Source organism: Thermobia domestica, chromosome 11 (genome assembly GCF_964235325.1).
Source record: "Thermobia domestica chromosome 11, izTheDome1.hap1.1, whole genome shotgun sequence".
NCBI classification, from domain to species: Eukaryota; Metazoa; Arthropoda; class Insecta; order Zygentoma; family Lepismatidae; genus Thermobia; species Thermobia domestica.
The window spans coordinates 56853378-56874707 of record NC_137464.1 but is presented as its reverse complement, the minus strand read 5'-3'; the positions used below and the strand labels follow the sequence as shown (position 1 = coordinate 56874707).

Sequence of the window (21330 nt, the reverse complement as noted above, 5' to 3'; positions counted from 1 at the left end):
TACCCATTATTATTGGACTTCAGAGCAAGAATGGCACAACGTTACATGGTCCGACGAATCACATATTGCCTTCATCACATCAATGGCTGGGCCAGAATCCGTCGCCTTCCAGAGGAACAGTTGCCCGAGATGTGCACAGCAGGGTGACGACAGGTCGGTACAGGCTGCATTATGAATTCAGGAACATTCACATGGTCATCTACGGGCCCAGTAGTACATGTGGAGACCACTAAGATGGCTCATAGCTATCGGCAGGTCATTGTTGATTGCATATCATAGTTATGTCAGCCAAAGTTTTAGCTAAGAATGGCATCTTTCAGCAGGACAACGCTCTTTGTCACAAGGCCAATATGTGTTGAAGTGATTCAAGGAGCACCCTGGTGAATTTCAATTATTGCAATGGCCTCCAAACTCTACCGATCTTAACCCAAATGAACATCTTTGGGACTTTACTGAGCATTAGATCCGAGCGCATAGACCCTCTCCGCAGAATTGGAAGGAGTTAAGTGAATTCTGTGCCTATATGTAGTGCGGCACATATCCATACACCTACCAAGATCTCATTGCTCATCCCCTGCGAGCCAAAGGTGGACATACCAGATATTAGTAAGTGGTCATAGTGTTGTGACTGATCAGTGTAATTGAATGATGAGAATATAAGTTATTGGAAAAGCATACAAACACTATGTTGTTTACTATACTCAAAAAAAAAAAAAAAAAAAAAACGAACGTGCACGACATGGAATCAAACCAGGAACCTTGCAGCAGAGCTGAGCGCTTTATCAACGAGGCATAACGTTCACGACTTTATAGAGAAATCTTATCCTCCAGAGCCAGGGGCATCATTTATGGAGAGAGGGGAAGCAATTGCCCCCCTGAGTTTGAGAAGTATTTGTTTTCTTTTAAATAAATTGTATACTAATACAGTGTGTCGCTGGACAAACTTGTCTCCTCCCTCTGAAATGATGCTACTGCATAGAAGGTTCCATAATTGACAAGTGGGAAATCAGTTTCATCGTACACGTTACTCTGTAACAGGGGCAAACGCACACGGATGGAGAATCCACCGGATCTGGACCCCCTCCTAAAACTTCGTAGCTCGATATATATCTGTACACTTCTTTAATGAACTATAGTTGTTTAGGTGAAAAAATGATTGATATAGCCTGAAGATTTGATCTCACACTTCATCTGTACTCTTTCTTATTTTATCAAAAACAATCTAGTTTCATAATTTTTTCTGAGAATCCATGTGGCAAATGTTTAACCATTATTTAGGGTCTTTTCAGGTGTAGAATAAATCCGATTTAATATTATACAGCAGGGGTTCTCAACCTAATTCCTATCACGACCCCCATTTTATCGCATCCTCTTGCCAGCAACCCACTTATAATTTCTGGTCTGTAATAAGCTTGTGTGGGATTCTTTAGGCTAATATACCTATTGCGGAGATCTCACGATATTCATCTATTTCTATAATAGTAGAATCTATTTCTTATATATAGTGGATACAGTAACTTTCTTAAAAGCGAATGAATTAAAACCAAGTTTGGTCAGTTCATTCATATTACAGATATCGAATCCGATCTGATCATATTGTTTCAAAATGGAGGCCATTTGAAACTTTTACAACTTCATAACTCCCTTAATTTTCGGTCATATGATAAAAAATAAAGTGATTTCTAATTTTGGTTAAAAACTTGGACAGTTATTAATAAAGTTATTGAGTATTTTAAATGACTTGATAAGGTGCACCACGAAGATTGAACCGGACATTTCCGCACTAATAAAATCACATCATGTTCACGTATCTCATTAGTTTTCAATTTTAATTGTATTTCAATTTACAGGTTTTGTTGCATTTGTATTTTCATGGTATTTCAACATGTAATTCTCATTAGTTTCATGTGGAAAATGTTTAGTAGACCCACTTTTTTGTTGTTTTTAATAGTACGTATAATAATAAAAAATATGCCTACGGGAACAAAATTCAAAATTATATTTAAAAATATTTTCAGGTATTAGATCCTAATTATATTTATCTCTTTCACTTATCTTCACGACCCCCATGAAACCGTCTCTCGACCCCCAGGCTGAGAAACTCTGCCATACGGACATAGTGTCTTGTAATATTGGACTCCTCCTAACAAAAACTTCTGAATGCGCGCCTGCTCTGTAATAATATAACTCTGAAGAATTAGATGATAGTTTTTTTTTTAAGAAATAAGCTTTCATATTGAGTAGATTTACTTTCAAGATATACATAAATTGTTCTAAATGTTTTATATCTATGTTGTTTGTATGTATGTACGTGTGTGTGTGTGTGTGTGTGTGTGTGTGTGTGTGTGTGTGTGTGTGTTGAGTGTATGTGTGTGTGTGTTATTCGAAACACGACTGTGGTAAAACGTTAACGCTTCGAGAATGATAACCCTTGACTTATAGGCTAAAAGGTGGTGTTGAAAGCAATTACGTTACTTGAATTACAGTTCAATCCCAGGCAATCGTGCATATTTCATTTGAATAGCCGAAGCACATTCGAATCGAACACAGAAGGTACTTGTTCAGAACGATTAAAAGTATACATATACATTTAAAACTCTTAGCAACGTTGAGAAAATTATAATATTTCCTTTAATCTTTTAGAATTTTTTAAAATCAAATTTAATGTTACATATTACCATTTTTTATCAGTATATTCTACGTTTGTGTACTAAAATGTAAGTCGATTATACAGACTACAAATAAGCATTGTAGGAAATTATTGAGTTGTGTTTTCATACCTAGTTTATAACAAGTAACCAGCTTAAATCCTTTATTTGCAGTCAAACTTCTTAAATTACTTGCTTATCTCACTAAGTTTACTAAATCGGTAATTTGTTTCATATCTAAGAAACAATGTCTATATAAAAAGGCTGATCGGGTTGTATCTGACCGATTGTCAAACTATATTTACCCTGTAAAAGGTAATAGCGACATTACTGGTTGAGATGTGTCGAACCACAATCATTATGGACTATTGACCGACATCACAATTTTTCCAACTGTAAACTACGTTGGAGCACATGCATAGGAACTTCATCCAATTCTCCTTGCAGGATTTTCATAGACAATGAGGGTGATGGTTTAAACGTCGTTTTAACAGTCCAAATGAGCAGAAATCCGTTGGACAGTATCAGAACTTTTAACAGGAACGTCGTTTATAAGCAATTACGCGGATAACCGTTTTCTACTTACTGTCATGATAAAATCCGAAAGTATTTATAAAATCCGCAAGTATGTTTTGTCAATGTGGATGCCCACCTTGTCCTTGATGGCTTTGTACAAGAAAGTGATGACTTTTTGGTAGGATTGGAGTCAAGATGGATTGCTGGAAGTAGGCAACATTCACTTTTATATTTTGGCCCATCTAACATACCACTAACTTTCTCTCGTAACAATATTTCGCGGCAATTATGATGTCCCAAGGGAAGCTTTCCAGGTACCAGTGATAAAACTAGGTTGTTCCTTCCCAGGGATATCTCGGTACGAAATTAACCGAATGTTAACATTACGTGTAAGATAAATGTAGACTACGTACTATGATACCAACTTTTCTTCCATTTTGACCCCCTAATTGTCTTACGTGCGAAAGTTGTTTTACGTTCACCAATGCGATGCAGAAGGAAGTTCATAACCTGGCCCTTATGTATGTACTGCGAGTCAAGACGGCGACAAATGGTGTAGCTGACAGTGTACTAGCCAGATTTAATCTTTTGGCTGCATCGTTGGGGTGGTGGATGTTCCTGGCCTACTAATTGACGAATTCCACAATGCACCTCAGACAATACTTTCACTGGTTATCTCAAACGATCCCTTTCTAGGGCGAATGTTTCTTTATAGGACAATATTTGTGTTTCCTTGGCAAATGATATCTTTAGCAATGATCACAGCAATGGTTGGACATTTTCTTGATACTGTTTCACTATTCAGTTGTTTTGTGAATGAGCCACAAGATACCCTTCGGAAAAAAGGTTCAATTTTGGGGCTTTCACTGGCATCAACACGACACACAAACATCTGCAAGCTAAGACACTGATAATTACGTCATATTCACGGTTCACACTACCATATAGGTGACATCAGCGTTGCTAAATCAGTCGAATACAAAGGATCAAACTTCTGTAGATATATACTATTACCAGTACTTTGTCAAGTTGGCTAAAGTTGGGTACGTTCGTCACTTACAAGCAACGTACAGAACAAGGCACCATCAGATCCGACTCAAACTTTACACAGAGAACATATAGTAGAAAAGAAGAAAAAATGACAAATTAGAGCTGCCCCCATCCAGAAACACCGGAGATATGCTCCGCAACATAACTCACCACGCGACAATATGATATAAGATAAACGTCGCAAGATACCAGTTTATGTTGGAAACGGAAAGGATGGGCAGCACCAGGATATCAAGATATTTGATATGCTATAACACTGACTCGGCCATCTTGAAAGCCGCCATCTTGGATATAACGTAAGGTATTGAAATGAGAAGCGGGGTGTATGATATATCCATTAAGGTAAAATGCAAAAGGAAAACCAATTATGTAACCGCGAAAAACATATGTATGATGGTATGGATGGGACGAAGTGTAGAAGACTCGGGCAAAACAAACGTGTATTCGAAGGGCAGAATAATAGGGCAAGACCCCACGATAAATGGTACGCGACAAGTAACTGCAACAGTGTCTGTGCACGGAAGTGCATCCGCCTTGACAGATTATGCCTTCCGAGGATATTGGGATTCCGTTTGGAGCAGTGAAAACCACAATTGCAACCCGCGATACCATCACTCGTTTGGAGACTACATAATCTACAAAGGACTACCTCTTATTGAACAGCAATTCGGCACCTCACTCCGGAGTGTAGGACATATCATCTTGGATTGGTGATCAAAAGCGCAATCTACCTGTGATTGAAGCCCACTCCTGGACATCGTTTTGTACGTTTCTTGTTCAATTTTCTTGTTGTTTCGTGTGAACAAGAGACATTTCGGCCCACGTTTGTTTAAACAACACAATCTGAAACAAAGTGCGTACGGATGGGAAAGGCCAGCCATGTTCTAGCTTACATTTCTTTACGAATGTATCTTTTCCTTTGCACGGTTTGCTACATTGTTTCACGACGGTCCCAAACAGTCACAATATTAGAGAAAGGCACCAATATCCTCGGAAGGCATAATCTGTCAAGGCGGATGCACTTCCATGCACAGGCACTGTTGCAGTTACTTGTCGCGTACCATTTATCGTGGGGTCTTGCCCTATTATTCTGCCCTTCGAATACACGTTTGTTTTGCCCGAGTCTTCTACACTTCGTCCCGTCCATACCATCATACATATGTTTTTCGCGGTTACATCATTGGTTTTCCTTTTGCATTTTACCTTAATGGATATATCATACACCCCGCTTCTCATTTCAATACCTTACGTTATATCCAAGATGGCGGCTTTCAAGATGGTCGCCAAGTCAGTGTTATAGCAAATCAAATATCTTGATATCTTGGTGCTGCCCATCCTTTCCGTTTCCAACATAAACTGGTATCTTGCGATGTTTACCTTATATCATATTGTCGCGTTATGCGTTATGTTGCGGAGCATATCTCCGGTGTTTCTGGATAGGGACAGCTCCAATTTGGCATATCCAATTTTCTTCCTTTCTATTATGTGTTCTCTGGGCGAAGTTTGAGTCGGATCTGATCGTGCCTTGTTCTGTACATTGCTTGTTAGTCTAAATTGGCTGCAACTGCATAAGTTATTGAGTCCTCTCCTCTGGTTTGGGAGCTCGCTAATTTTGAGCATGGTCTCAATTTCGGTTCCCAGGGAGAGGGACTGAACACATTACATAGATTGGATTCTACCTTAAACTTTAAATTGAGAGCTCAATAACGTTTGATACATGAACTGTCACTGTATGTGTTCGAAGTAGGACATAATGCTGCAGCAGCAACTGAAAATATTTGTCATGCGAAAGGGGAAGGTGCAGTGAATCACATACAGCATCTTGTTGGTACCAGAAATTTCGTTCAAGTTATATAAATGTCGAAGATTAGTCGAGGTTCGGCCAGCTCTGGTATACAGATTTTGAGGTCATACGACACGCCATTGAGGAAAATACACCCACCAGCACACGACGATTACCTAGCTCGGCGGGTCCCAGTCTACTGTAGTGTGTTTTCTCCACTAACCGGACTGGAAAACCATCTTGAGTTGAGTTGAGTTGATTTTAGTTTAGCGTCTCTTTCTGCAGTGCGGCTATATGAGATGTGGATCTACTGATTAACGTGGAGTCCGAACCATATGAGCTCCGCCGGGAATCGAACACGGGTCTCCCCACGCCAAAGGCGCGTACGCTAACCACTTAGCCACGAGTGAGCTCGAAAACCATTTTTAGCTGCAGCATGATGTCATATGAGATGCACGCAACTGAGGCCAAGGGGAGAGTGTATATGTGCTTCCAACTGCTGCAAAATCCGAGTAAAGTACCTTTCCTGAAACAGATTGTCACATGCAGCAAAATGTGATATACGAATGTGCAAAAGTAGTAGTTAAGTAAGAGCGAACATTCAGAACCGGGCATCAAACAGGGCCGTTTCGAGCATAAAGTCATACTCTTTGTGTGGCGGAACTACAAGTTTGTAATTTACTTCGAGTTAGCTCTTAACGGTAGTATCATTAATGCTCACCTTTATTGGGAACAGTTGGAGCGGATGTATGTCACACTACGGCAGAAATGTTATGAATTCGTGAAACGAAAGAGCGCCCTGCTGCAACAGAATAATGCAAAAGCACACTCGGACCGAAAAACGCAACAAAAATGCAGGAACTTACGCCATCAAATTAATGCCACACCCGTTATATGATATAGTGCTTGCTCCTTCGGATTACTACCTGTCTGAGTGCGTGGTATATTTCCTGTAATCAAAATACTTCACAACCCAGCAGCAGGTGGATATAGCAGTGACTGACTTCTTTGCCTCTAAGGACAAGACGTGGTATCAACGTGGAAATGAGAAACTAGCAGGAAGATGGATGTAGACAGTTCACAACAAGGGACTATACTTTGAACGTTAACGTGCCTTCATTGCATTGTAATAAATGCAGATGTTTTGTGTATACGAATATTGCAAGACTTATGACCCATCTTAGTATTATAAGATCACGCGAGGGTTCAAACTACAAATGAAAGTTATTTAGGATAATTAAATAACCATTCTTCCCGTATTAGACTATGTAATGTACATAAAACAAAAAGCAAGAAATATAATGGAAACGTAAATATACATAATCAATAAACACGTGATAAAAAATATACTCTACACACTACCAGGCCCGTATGCACGAGGAGGCTAGGGTGGGCCGGGCTCCCCCTAATTTTTCACTGGCCCTCCTAAACTTTTCACGGTAGGCTTGCAAAGGAACTATAATATGGTGATGAACTATAATATCGTTTGGTCGGGTCCCCCCTAAGTTCTACCGACCCCCCCCCTACATTTTTGGACTGGCTACAGGCCTGCACACTACTTAATATAGTTTCAACTGTACGAGAAGTAATTTTTCTGGTGAACCAAAATACCAATGGTTTCAAAGCAGAAGTAAGAAAGACAATTAAATAGTATATTTTATTCTGTCGATGGATCTTAATAATCACACTCAACTATTATCACTATGTACTATCTATTAGCTGTATTGGTTGTATGAAATAATTTCTACACGTTTCACAGCGGGCTTTTTAACCTTACTTTCTTATCATCCTTCGTAGTTGCCCTAAAACCAGTCGTATATTGTTAGAAGTTTTGATAAATAAACCACGCTCGATCGTTTTCAGAAATGTAGCGTCAACCCATCCCTGTATACACTTGTTCTTAATCGATGGATCTTAATATTTGAGTGTGATTATTAAGATCCATCGATTAAGAACAAGTGTATACAGGGATGGGTTGACGCTACATTTCTGAAAACGATCGAGCGTGGTTTATTTATCAAAACTTCTAACAATATACGACTGGTTTTAGGGCAACTACGAAGGGTGATAAGAACGTAAGGTTAAAAAGCCCGCTGTGAAACGTGTAGAAATTATTTCATACTACCAATACAGCTAATAGGTAGTACATACAATAGGTTATTTTTCGATATAGTCACCACATCGGTTGAGGCACTTGTAGCATCGTGAAATGAGTTTGAAGATTCTTCCCTGGTAAAAATTCTGTCCTTGCATGATCAGCCACGTTGTAACGAAGTGTTTCACGTCCTGATGTGAAGCGAAGCGACGGCCTCCAAGATGCTCCTTCAAGTGCGGGAATTGGTAAAAGTCGCTTGGAGCAAGGTCCGGGATGTAGAGAGGGTGGTCGATGATGTCTCAGCGAAATTACTTCAACAGTGCAGTGCTCTTCTGGGCTGCATGCGGCCGCGCGTTGTCGTGAAGGAAGATGACGCTCTTAATGAGACATGCTGACAAGACATTACAATCCCTCCGTAAACTTCCACTAGCTGCCGGTAAATTTCAGCCGCAGTTACAGAAGTTGGCTCTCAGAAATCGAATAACTGAGCCGACTTCTAGGCGAGACTAGATTTCCAAATGAGTCGCCATTTCTGTTTACCTAACTAGCGCCGTAGGTGGAAAATGCCTGAAACTCTGCACAGTTACCAACTACATGTATTAAAACTACCGCACACTCTTCATTCCACTATGACAGATGAAATTCCAGAAATATCGTCCTTGTAACTTTAGTTCCTGATTCTTCCTCGTATTACAATTATAATTTTTTAATCTCATTTGTTCTAATACTTCGTATAAATAGTACGTTTCTTTATTGTTATTAATTATCTATGAACATAATATTATCAATCAAATTAATATTTCCTTATATGTTCTGTAGCTAAAAAGGAATAACTCGCACACGTACATCGAACACAATAAATACGATACAATACATTTTTGAAGAGCAAAAAAGAGAAAAATAGGATAATTTGGTATGGTTATAATCTTTAATTTATTCTTTTAACTTACCGGTGGATGGAATTTCAGATCCGCTGTTTTTCCTCCTGTCCAAAGATTCAAATTCGTATGTGGCTTTGAAACCCTGTCCTGGTACATCAGAATTCGCGATGAATTCAATGTAGATGTCTGGTCCCGTGGAGAGGATTTCGAGCCCGGATCCTTCGTTACAAAGGACGTTGATCACAGTCGAATTAGCATCGCTGCCGTCAAATACTTTGATTATATCTGCTCGATTTAAACAACTGAAAGAAACAGAGAAGAAATAATAAGCTCATGAAATGATTGTTATATGTTCTTTGAATGTATTACAAATTACTTATTTACATACAAACCCAACACAACACTATTGATCGTCTGATTAACAATTAATAATGATAATCATGGAGGGCGGTAAAGCAGTTTTTAAGGACTGTAAAAAATAAAAACAACATAGATCAGTAGTACACAGATCATATTTCAGGCTATATACCTATAAGAGGGATAAAAGTGAGGGGGAAATTGTGGGACACTGTCCCCGCCTCGAGAAAGTATGTACGGTGTCCTCCCCAGTTCCTAAAAATTTCAGTGGGCAAAGATAGGCAGGGAGAGCGGCCTTCCATCCCCCTACCTTTTCAGATCCACTTTTACCCCTGCCTGTAAGCACTCAATATTATGCCACCCTTCTATTCTTATTGTTTTTAATACAGACCATTGTTCATAAAGTAGTGATTATGCTTATACAGTAATATAAAAGTAATATTAGTACTTTAAAAGTGTTTTAGTTTCAGGCGTGTACCCAGAAACTTTTGTTGGGAGGAGTCCAAAGTTTAGAAGGAGCTTCAATACTACAAATCACTACGTCTATGTAGTATTGAACGGGTATTATTCTGCACCCGGAAAGACAATAATTAATTGTAGAATGCTTTCACCTATATTTTCAGAAAAAAATGATAGAACTAGATTTTTATATAAGACAAAGAAAAATGAAATATCTTTGATTTTACGTCCCACGTTTATGCCGGCTAGGCTAAAGGAGACAGTGATGATGAGAAATGAATGGTGTGAAGAAAGTAGGAGGAAACGGGAGAACCCCGAGGAAACCTACGCACACGGTGTTTGTCCATCACAAGGTTCACTTGGCGAGGGCTGCGATCGAGCCCGGGACTCCCAGTACCAGAGGTGAATGTTCTACCACTGAGCCACCGCGGCTCCACCTGACAATGAGTACAGATGAAGTATAAGATCAAATTTTCATGCTACATCAATCATTTCCTTCTTAAACAACTATAGTTTTATTGAGGAAGTACACAAATATATGTGAAATTTGGATTTTTTTTTGAGGGAGGAAGGGGATCCGGCCCGGTGAACCCACCCTGGTTGTGTCCTTGCTTAGTTTTATATCATAGAATAGAAATGAAATATAGCTGTAAGCATAAGGTAGAGGTGAGGTTGGTTTGAAATGAAATGAAATGAAAATTTTTGAGTTTTACGTCCCACGATCACGCCGGTTAGGCTAAAGGAGACGGTGATGATAAGTAATGAATGAAATGGTGGAATGAAGAAAGTGAGAGGAAACGGGAGAACTCAGAGAAAACCCACACGCACACGGTGTTTGTCCACCACAAAGTTCACTTGGCAGCAGCTGGGATCGAACCCGGGACCCCAAGCATCAGACGTGAAAGCTCTACCACTGAGCCACCGCGGCCCCGAGGTGATTTTGAGTTAAAAAAAAAAAGAAAGAAATACAATCATTCTAAAACTGTCCTGAAGATTATTAGCGTGTGAGTGTGTGTTTCAGAGTTGACAACCCTATTTCGTGTCAATAACAGAAATCGCGGATTTTATTTACATGCCAGTTTATTTTGTGATATAGGACAATTCAAGTACATTTATAATAAACTCTAATACTGGCATCTGGGTTAGAAAAACCAAGTTAAAGGTGTTGACTACAAACACCATTTTTATTTTTAGTCGTTGGTTTTATGGAGGAACCGATCTTTAATTTATGTATTTTTACTAACTTCTTCTTGAACTGGAGTAAAATGTCCCTCGCGTTTCCAAAAAATAAATTTTCATTACACAGGATGTAACATAAAAGCATGGCCAAAAGTGACGAATTCTGGACATCCAAATAAGTAAAAATGTTCCTATAAAAATGAGTCCGATGTCACTTCGTTTCCCAGATATAGGGTGTTTAAATGTCAAAATCCCTCCAATGCCTCACTATGGAAAAGTGACTGGAAATGTTCAACATTACAAGAATAATACAATCAAGTGGAATTATGTCTGTGCAAGTACATTTACACTAACATGGAGAATGAAACTAACCGACATTTGAGGTTATTGGGTTGTTAGTGTTGCAAACCTGATACAAAGTGTTATGTTTTCAAATAGCACTAGAGGTCCACATGTTAGCATATGATTGCTGACATCAAAACGTTCCTAAACATGAGGCAGATTTCGCTTCGTTATAGAAAGACAAGGCGCCCACTTGTGAAGTCAATTAACGGCTCACAATAGTAAACAACGGTTCATAGATCACAACTATTGCATGTTTCCAAAGATACATAATTGAAAAAGGTATCCGATTTAGGCCACAACGTTTGTTTATACCACACATAAACTTCGTAAGACGTCCCGCGTGGACGTCTAGTGCTATTTGAAAACATAACCCTTTGTACCAGGTTGGCAACACTGACAATCCAATAACCTCAAATGTTAATTAGTTTCATTATCTATTTTAATGTAAATGTATTTGCACAAGCATAATTACACTTGATTGTATTATTCCTGTAATATTGAGCATTTCCATTCACTTTTCCATAGTGAGGCATTCGAGGAACACGACCTTTGAACACCCTGTATCTGGGAAACGAAGCGGCATCGGACCCTTGTTTATAGGAACGTGTTTACTTATTTGGATGTCCGAAATCACCTCGTCACTTTTAGCCATCCACTTATGTTACACCCTGTAAATAAACTTAAAAGGACCCTATGCAAAGTCGTTTTAAGCGTTATGTTAAGAGCTTGACAAATATGCGATGCTTAACTTCCGTATTTTAAAACACATTCTTGAAGTTAACAACGATTTATATCGAAGAAGACCAGCTATGACTTCTCCTCAGGGTTGTCCAAACACAATTGGAGAAATCAATATAAGAGAGAACATGCTTGTCTTACATAGATGTCTCCCAATATGTTTGGACAACCCTGCGGTAAGTCGTAGTTGTCCTTTCTCGATATAAATCGTTGTTAACTTCAAGAATGTGTTTTTAAATATGGAAGTTAGTATCACACGTTAGTCAAGCTCTGAATACAACGCTAAAATCGACTCTGCATAAGACCCAATATTACTTAAATCTGATTACTAGATATTAAAATTAAATATAATAGCGCTTAATTTTTACCAAGAGACATTTAAATAGATTTCCAGAAGAAACCAGTAAAAATGATACAATTAAAGCCCCAGTTCACTTGAAAGAAAAAACAAGGATTCCGGTGTCATTGTCAATCCTCAATAATAAGTAATTTCCCTCTATACATTCAGTCCAATATTACTTCTCATGACTTGACAATGATAACGGAATCCTTGTTGTTTTCCGTTAGTGCGTTTGCACACGGCAACGATAATATCGGTGGAACCACCGATAATGTCGGCGGTGAAATCGACTTCAATGTATTCAAATCGTAGCTTGCACACGCCACCGATATTATCGGCCGATCCTCCGACACGCAGATGCTGTCGGCCAAGCCCCTGATACTGTCGGCGGTATCGCCGACACCGATTTTGTCGGGGGCAATGTTTTCTTATGATTGGATGCACACGCCACCGATAATGTCGGCCGGCCAGCGGGTTAGATGAAGAGAGTGAGTGACAAAGCGCTGTGCATTTTTGTTTCGTTTCTTGACTTTGGAATTTTGTTGTTTCCATTTTTTCTATTACAATTGTATAATATTATAATTATTATCTTGTCCTATAAACAACTTCGGAACAGTTTATTATTTTTTTACAGTCTCTGTTTTGGAGTAGCTAATTCCCTTTATTAAATAAATATAAAATGTGGGAAGTCTGAAGAGTACTGGTTTCCCTCTAAATAGCTATTACCAAATAAAATATAGGAAATTTAGATAACCAATTTCTTGATTATTTTCCACTCCTTTTTTTATTTTTGTTCTCTCTCTCTCTCTCTCTCTCTCTCACACACACACACACACACACACACACACACTCTTTGATGGTATATTTTTTAATCTATTAATGGTTTTAAATTTTAATACATTCTGGAAATTAATTGAAGCGTAATTTTCAAAGTTTGATACACTGTGAACATAAGCATATGGAAAAAATTCCTGATTATTATTACTTTCTTTTATTTTCATCAGATTTGTGTGCAGATCACTTTTCCCGGTTCCACTCAATAAGCAATGATTGAATAGAATATTTGTTGACAAATCAAAGTAGAATTATTATTATTTTGAAACGAAACCAGCACAATCAAACTCTTTCCAAAGCTCCAAGGACAAGTTACTCATTTGGCATTTTCTTGATTGTGATCTCAACAATAGGGATGTGATTTCATGCTTCACTTATTGCAGATTTTTTCTCTCATTTCCAAAACTATCTCAAATCCCCCCCTTTTTAAAAGAATTTGTGGAATGGCAATTGAAAACAAAGACCAAAGCTATGTATCCAAGTTTTCCCTCTTCCCTTTGTACCGGGATCGACCTTCTGATAGAGTTCTGCAGTTTAGCTACAGTGACTGAATGAAAAGGTTGTGTATTATTGCATTCGTATCTTTCTAGTTTTGCTTAGATTTTCAGAGATGGCAGGATATTTTTCCATTCGATATTTTACCCTTAATGAACTTGTGGAATGAAGACCTTGCATATCGGATAAGATATCAGACTCTTTCAAGGACAGAATTGAAAAGCAAAATGCATGGCGAAAAGTTTATGCAAGCCTTGCCCAGGATTTTGAGTGCATGGACAAAAAGAAACGAGAAACGACAGGTATGTATGCAACAGCGCAAATCTGTCTTCAACATTGGGGGGGGGGGGGGGAGCGGGTAAGATCGTTCCCATACCATATATATAGCTATGTTCAAACTATTTCTGTAGTCGAGAAACAATGCTGTGGAGGATCAGGGGAGCAGAGTTGTCTTCAACATTGGGAGGCGGACAGATTTGGGGCTTATTCTGGGTGGACATTAATTTCATCTCACTTTCCTTTCTGGCAATCGGACACAATCAAATTTCTCTTCCAAAAAACACATTTCAAATCGGATTATTGGGGGGGGGGGGACAATCTCCCCAGTTCCAAGATTGGAGGGGACATGTCCCCTTCATCCCCCGGGATTTGCGCCAGTGTATGTATGGAGCAATGTAAAACAGAATTACTAATTCGAATCTTATCATTTAATCTACTATGACATTAATGTTAATTGCATGGAAAACAAAATAATATTATTGTGTACCACAATGTAAAACAAACCTATTTTTAATTACAAACAATTGATGGTATATTTTTTAATCTATTAATGGTTTTAAATTTTAATACAAAATTGATGGTAAAAACAATTACAAACCTATTTTTAACGTTTTAACAATATACAGGGTTTTCATAAAGTCTGGATGGATTTAGCCTAATTCGCTTATAATTTGCATAAAAATGCTCATATTGAAATCAAATAAAGTGCAAACGGTAGCGGAAGGATTAAAGTTTTATCTGTAATCTGCACCAGCTCAGTTCATTCACCGCCACACCTCCAACTCGGAAACTTTTCGTTTTCCGTGATTGCACGGAAAATATCCATTTACCTGTTCTAAACTCATCCTCTGTGTACATCTATATGAGGTAATCCAAACAGATATTGAATGAGAAGAGACAAGGATCGTGTATGATGCATACTCATCTTTCTTTGCTCATTTTCGTTATTGTTCTACTCAGAATTTTCAAATGACAAGGAGTAAGTACCATATCGTTGGAAAGCTGTTGGGAAACGAAAGAAGACAGAACACGTCTCGACTCTCTAAAATTATCCTGTGCAAAATGGCGGCCGGTTACCAACTAAAAATGTAATCCTTCCGCTACCGTTTGCACTTTATTTGATTTCATTATGAGCATTTTTATGAAAATTATAAGCAAATTAAATCCGTCCAGACTTTATGAAAACCCTGTACATACAATATGTAACAGTGTTCCAACAAAAATTAAAACTAATATAGTTTGCAATGTACCGCAGCATCAATTCTCATCGAAACGAAAATAATATGTTTACAGCATCTATTTAAAACGGCACTGTTAAATCTAAACATGTTTAGGCATAGATCTATTTTTTCTAAGTTTTGTACCATCCTCCACACCTCTTCAGAACAGTTTTTATAGTCCTTGTTTTAAAAAATAATTTTCCCAATTATTATTTTTTTATTCGTTTTCATATATGGAGAAGATTTTTTTGTGTGTGTCGCTTACTTCGCTCATCACCGGCAACGATATTGTCGGGGCTTCCACCGATATTGTCGGCGACGTGTGCAAAGTACGCCGACACCGACATCGATATTATGGGGGCTTCCACCGATATTATCGTTGCCGTGTGCAAACGCACTTATTCTTGTTAAAATTAAATATATTTATTTAAGGGGGAAGCTTCCGGGCTTAAGCCCCCCGAAATCTTACTGCAGTAAAATAAATGCAATGTTTTGCAGAATTTTCACATTTCCAGGCAAATCCCCTTCCCTCCGAAACAAAATCGTAAATACGCCACTATCAGCGTTTAATTTTTAGTAAGCAAGAGACATTTAAATTGATTTGTAGACGAAATCAATAAAAATGATACCATTAAAGTTTAAGTTCACTTGAAATGAAAAAAATGAAATCTTCCAGTTTTACGTCCCACGGTTATGCCGGTTAGGCTAAAGGAGACGGTGATTATGAGAAATTAATGAAATGGTGGAATGAACAAAGTGGGAGGAAACGGGAGAACCCCGAGAAAACCCACGAGCACGGTGTTTGTCCACCAGAAAGTCCACACGGTGCGAGCTGGGATCGAAGCAGGGACCCCAAGCACCGGAGGTGAACGCTCTACCACTGAGCCACCGCGCCCCCCTTAAGTTCCCTTGAAAGAAATACTCTGCAGAGTGACTCGAACCCATGATGAATTTCGCCTTATCATTAGTAACAAGACACCTTAAATCACTCGATAACACCACAATGAAAACGCCATCGAGATTCTGAATCTGTCTTCCCTAAACACTTTATTTAACGATCCACAGAGCAAGTTTTTTCTTTCTCTTCCTAAAGGGCTCATTAACTATTAATATCGTGAAATGACCTATTTAACGCATGAATGTTTCCAGTGAAATGGGATAACTGAACTGAACAGGCATCATTGAGGTTTGCTATGTTAATGAATAGGTCAGTGCGCCAACATGCCTAAGTGAGAGGGGGAGGATGTTTAATTAGCAGATTGGCTGACCAGGTTCTTGTCACGTTGAATCAAATATAGCCGACTCAACTGAAGTAATGGAACATTATACTTAACAATAATTTTGGATATAGTTTATGTTGAAAGCCATTAAAAACATGAGTTAATACAGTGGTATTACTCTAATTGTTTAAGAACCAGTTCTGTCTATATATATATATATATATATATATATATATATATATATATATATATATATATATATATATATATATATATATGTATGTATATAGGGTTGATTAATTCGTGTGTCAATTTCATTTGTTCACTGTACAGTGGTATGAGGTAAAGCCGTGCAATTTGGTGTAACTTTAGACGAAAGACATACGTTTTCTTTCGTCATAGAAGCATGCCACTTGTACTTAAGATTGAAGAGATGTAGGATCAAAGGTCAAATTTCGACTTTTTCCTTATAGGATTGCAATGGTAAATTCTGAAAGAGCCTGAAAAGACGTAAATCGAAGTGATAACAAAGAAAAAGCTGTATGCTATGATTCTATGTCGCAAGCTGACCAAATATGCATCAATCAAGTGCTATGGTCAGAGGTCACTGTCAGATCAAGGTCACAGGTCACCTTAAGAACCCATTTGACATGATGAAGTACGGACATTACGTTGTTTTCAGTATATTCAAATGGGTTCTCAAGATGACCTGTGACCTTGATCTAACCGTGACCTCTGCAAAATAGCTTAATCGGCGCTGTAGACAATACTCCAAATTGTACTTAAGTAACATCCAGCATAATACTATTTTATATTACTATCAAATATGTTATGATAACAGTACACATGATTTTAGTTCACTTGAGGTTTCGTATGTATTAAGAAGATTAAATAATAATAAAAAACACTTTATTTACCGTCAGAGGTGGGCTGATTTGCCAAGTAATGGGGGAAATGCTCGGTGCACCTCACAATTACCTCCCAAAATCTATTTAGAATAATACATGAGATAATTCACGTATATTGTGAATCTCTGCTCTTATAAACACGGCAACATACATCTATAAATGACATAATGTCCCTTTCTCCGATCAATTGGTATGTCAGCCTTCTCTTAGATATACCCAAGGATGTTATAAAATAGAGGATCTGTCCATACAACAAAATCGTGAAGCCATACGTCACAGCTTCGCCACACCTACTCTGCCCACTCCGCTCCACTAAGATTGCAATGTTTCGAGCCAACAATCATGGCGGAAACGAGAGTAGCCAATCAGACGTACCAGCTCAGACGATGCTTGGTTGTTTTTTTAGCTTCACTGAGTTCATATGATGAAGATATGTATGGGCAGATCCTCTATTTTATAACATCCTTGGATATACCATTACTTTTTTCAAAGAGTCAATCTACTCCTGCTAACTGTGTAAATACGTATTACAAAACTTTCAAAATAATTTTCTGTTCATAGAAATTGTCAAAAGCCTTTAAAATTCATCACATTGTCTCTTAGTTTCTGGAGTACCGGAAAGTACCATACTGTCGCGCTTTCCTAATTAACATAACCATACTTATGCTTACTTGTTTCTTTGTATTATGATTATTATTATTATTCCTGCTTCCTTCAGATGCTGAAACTCGTAAACGTGATTCCCCAACGTGAAGAAGAATCTTGGTAGAAATTCTTAGCACAAGTTGTGTGTGTGTCCTGAAGGACAGATCTTGTACGTGTTTGACGACGAACGTAATAAAAGGCCGCTATAAAAGAAGCGGATGTTAAAAGACCCTAGAGAAAAATACGACATAGACAAGGTAAGATTATAGGTTTTTGTGCGAAGTAGACACAGATGAAGAACCAAGGAAGAAGAAACAAGCAGGGACGAGAAGAGTGTTTTTTTTTCTTTATTTTTTAGATTGTGTGGCCTTTTTTCACTGTTTGTCTTGCGTATGTATGTCATGTTAGGATGTAAGGTGCTTGAGCATGTAACGATGGAGTGGAACAAGTAAAGAATGTAAAAAAAAAAAAAAAAAAATCTTCGTGGGCTTAAAACTATGAAATTTTCTAGTACAATGAACTCTTGATAACATGTATTAACGGGGCGGGGATCTTCTAGCGCGGGCTTTCTTAACCTAAGGATCGGGACCACTCAAGAGGAATACGTGAGGTTCACGAAATGAAAGGAAAAAGACAAATAAAGTGGACATAGTAGAGGAAAAATATATTTCAATGATTATATTATTTCAATAATTTTAAATACTTCTATACTTTTTATTTCCATACTTATTGTCAAATACATCATGGTCATCATTATCACCATTATCATAGGTATTCTGCCATTATTGGCGGGTCACTTACAGCAACTAAAATGCTTCCATGTTTCACGGTCTTCCGCTAACCTCTTCGTTTCCACGTACAACGTTTCTGTTTTGATATAGTCCATTAATTGTAATCTCCTTCGCCTCCTTCTTCTCTTCCCTGTCATCATACTCTCTAGCACGTCTCTTATGATACAGTTCGTTTTTAGTCAATGTTCCAGCCAGTTTTTCTTCCTCTTCTTAATAATACTTAAAATTGTTCTTTTCTCCCCCCTCCTTTCATTCGTTTTCCGTTCGACTCAAATAATTCTCTCCATCCTTCTCTACATCTACATTTGAAAGATCCCAATCATTTTTCATCATTTTCTCGTAATGTTCATGTTTACTCTATACTGTACAGTAGTTCACAAGAAGCATTTTATGAGTCCTTTTCTCAACTCTATCGAAGGTCCCACAAAACAGACTTTTCTTCCTTCTAAAGTGTTCTTTCGCTAGTCTTATCCTTGCTTTTATTTCAATTCACACCTCATTTCATCACTAATAATACTAAACAGGTATCGAAGTTAATCTTCTGTTCTATTTTCTACCTCTCATTTCTATATTTGACACCGATCGTTTCGTTCCAATCACCATGGCTTTTCTCTCTCTAACATTTATTTTCACACCTTATTTTTCACAGTCCTTCCTTAACATCTTGATTTTCTTTTCAGACTTCATCACAAGAAACTATATCATCTAGAACATTAAATAAAATTTTAAACAAATTAAGTGTTACTTAAAATTAATCCATTTGGGACCGCTGTTCCATTATTGGAACATGGTTTTGGAACAATATATCAAAGTGAGTTATTTGTGCTGGCGCGGTTGGGCTTTTCGAGACAAGTGATCTGTCAACAGTCAATCATCATCAGGCCAATATTTCTGGAGATTCCTCTGTTATAGAGAAATGTGGTAATTTTAGTACATGAAGTTGAAATTAATTCAGAGTTTCAACCACCCGCCACATACGGCGTTAGTTGTATATAAACATAAATGGCGACACATTTGGAAAACATGTCTCGCGAAGAAGTCCGCTCAATTATTCGATTTCTGTGGGCGAAACATGTAACCGCGGTCGAAATTCACCAGCAGCTTGTACAGGTTTACGAAGAGACTGTAATGTCTCGTCAGCATGTCGCCACGAAAGTTTGCGGCTGGTAGAGAAAACGTTACCAAAGAGAAGCCTAGAAGACCACCACGCTGTTGAAGCAGTTTCACTGGGATATCATCGACCACCCTCTCTACAGCTCAGACTTCGCTCCATGCGACTTACACCTGTTCCAATACTTGAAGGAGCGCCTAGGCGGCCGTCGTTTCGCTTCAGACGAGAAGGTGAAACACTTGGTGACAGCGTGGCTCAACTCGCAAGGACAGTTCTTTTTTTTATCAGGAGGAAATCTTCGAACTTATCTTAGTACCTCAACCAATATGGAGCCTATGTTGAAAAATAACCTACTTTATGCACTAGCTATCTTGTGGCAGTTGTTGTATGAAATTTACAAGTTTCACTGTAGACTCTGTAACCGTACTTTCTTATTACTCCTCGTATATTCTTTAACATAAAACACATAAATTACACTATAAGTACCAGAACCGGTGCAAGCGAAAAATATCACATGTGCTAAGAATCAGATATCACGACTTCCATTTTAATATTTTCAGATTTCCATTTCATCAACGTAATATGGTTCTATATTATATTGAAGCAGTCTGTTTTCTTCATGGTTAACTTATTAAATTTAATAAAGAGGAAATCAATTCTGCAAATGTATCAGAATTTCGTTCTTCCATGTTAGTGGTATAGTTTCTCTACAAAGGAAAAATTCTGGTCAAGCATATGCGAAACACATACGTATGAATAGATGTAGATGAAAGTATATATTATTCCGTGTAATTTATTAAATCTTAAAACAGATTTGCACAGCAATGATTTAGGGGCTATAATAATGTGTAACTTGATTTAGAATATTATAGAACACTTACAAGATGAATCAATTTATAGAACACTTACAAGATAAATCATATCATAGAGCATTTACAAGATAAATCATATTATAGAACATTACAAAATGAATCATGTTCTAAATTATTTCAAGATGAATCATATTATATAAAGGGAACCAAGAAAGTACTGTCAGGTTTTGTGGAGTCTTTGTTCAATTGGCCCTCACACCGTGAGTTGAATGCGAATAGAGATAAGGCGGAGGTCAGTTGTTGGTATGGGTATATCCAACATACTACCTGGTTGTGGCAGTTCAGTTAAACTGTGAATTTGTGCAAGAACAGATTGAACATGGGACCTCCACAGAGCGTCATAAGGATGTGTATGCTGTACAAGTTCAAACTGCTGTCAAACGCCGCTGCAGCGGGACGGAAAATATGTCAAGCCTTTGGTGGGAATGTTGTGACTACGCGGATTGTGCAGCGGTAGTTTAAGGACGGTGACGAAACACTCAAAGACGCACCATGTACCGGAAGACCAACAAATGCACGAAATTGAAGCGAACACTGGCCAGACATGCGAGGAACTGGGACTAG

The 21330-nt window shown here is 38.1% G+C and overlaps 1 protein-coding gene across 1 annotated transcript in view; it reads right to left on the bottom strand.

Annotated features, from left to right (window-relative positions):
• The window catches only part of LOC145664075 (suppressor of lurcher protein 1-like), a 938444-nt gene that overhangs the window by 66456 nt on the left and 850658 nt on the right, over positions 1 to 21330 (bottom strand). Inside the window, exon 8 of the mRNA XM_081730414.1 lies at positions 9043 to 9275. Coding sequence (XP_081586540.1) covers positions 9043 to 9275 — 233 coding nt within the window. The remainder of the gene's footprint in view (positions 1 to 9042; positions 9276 to 21330) is intronic.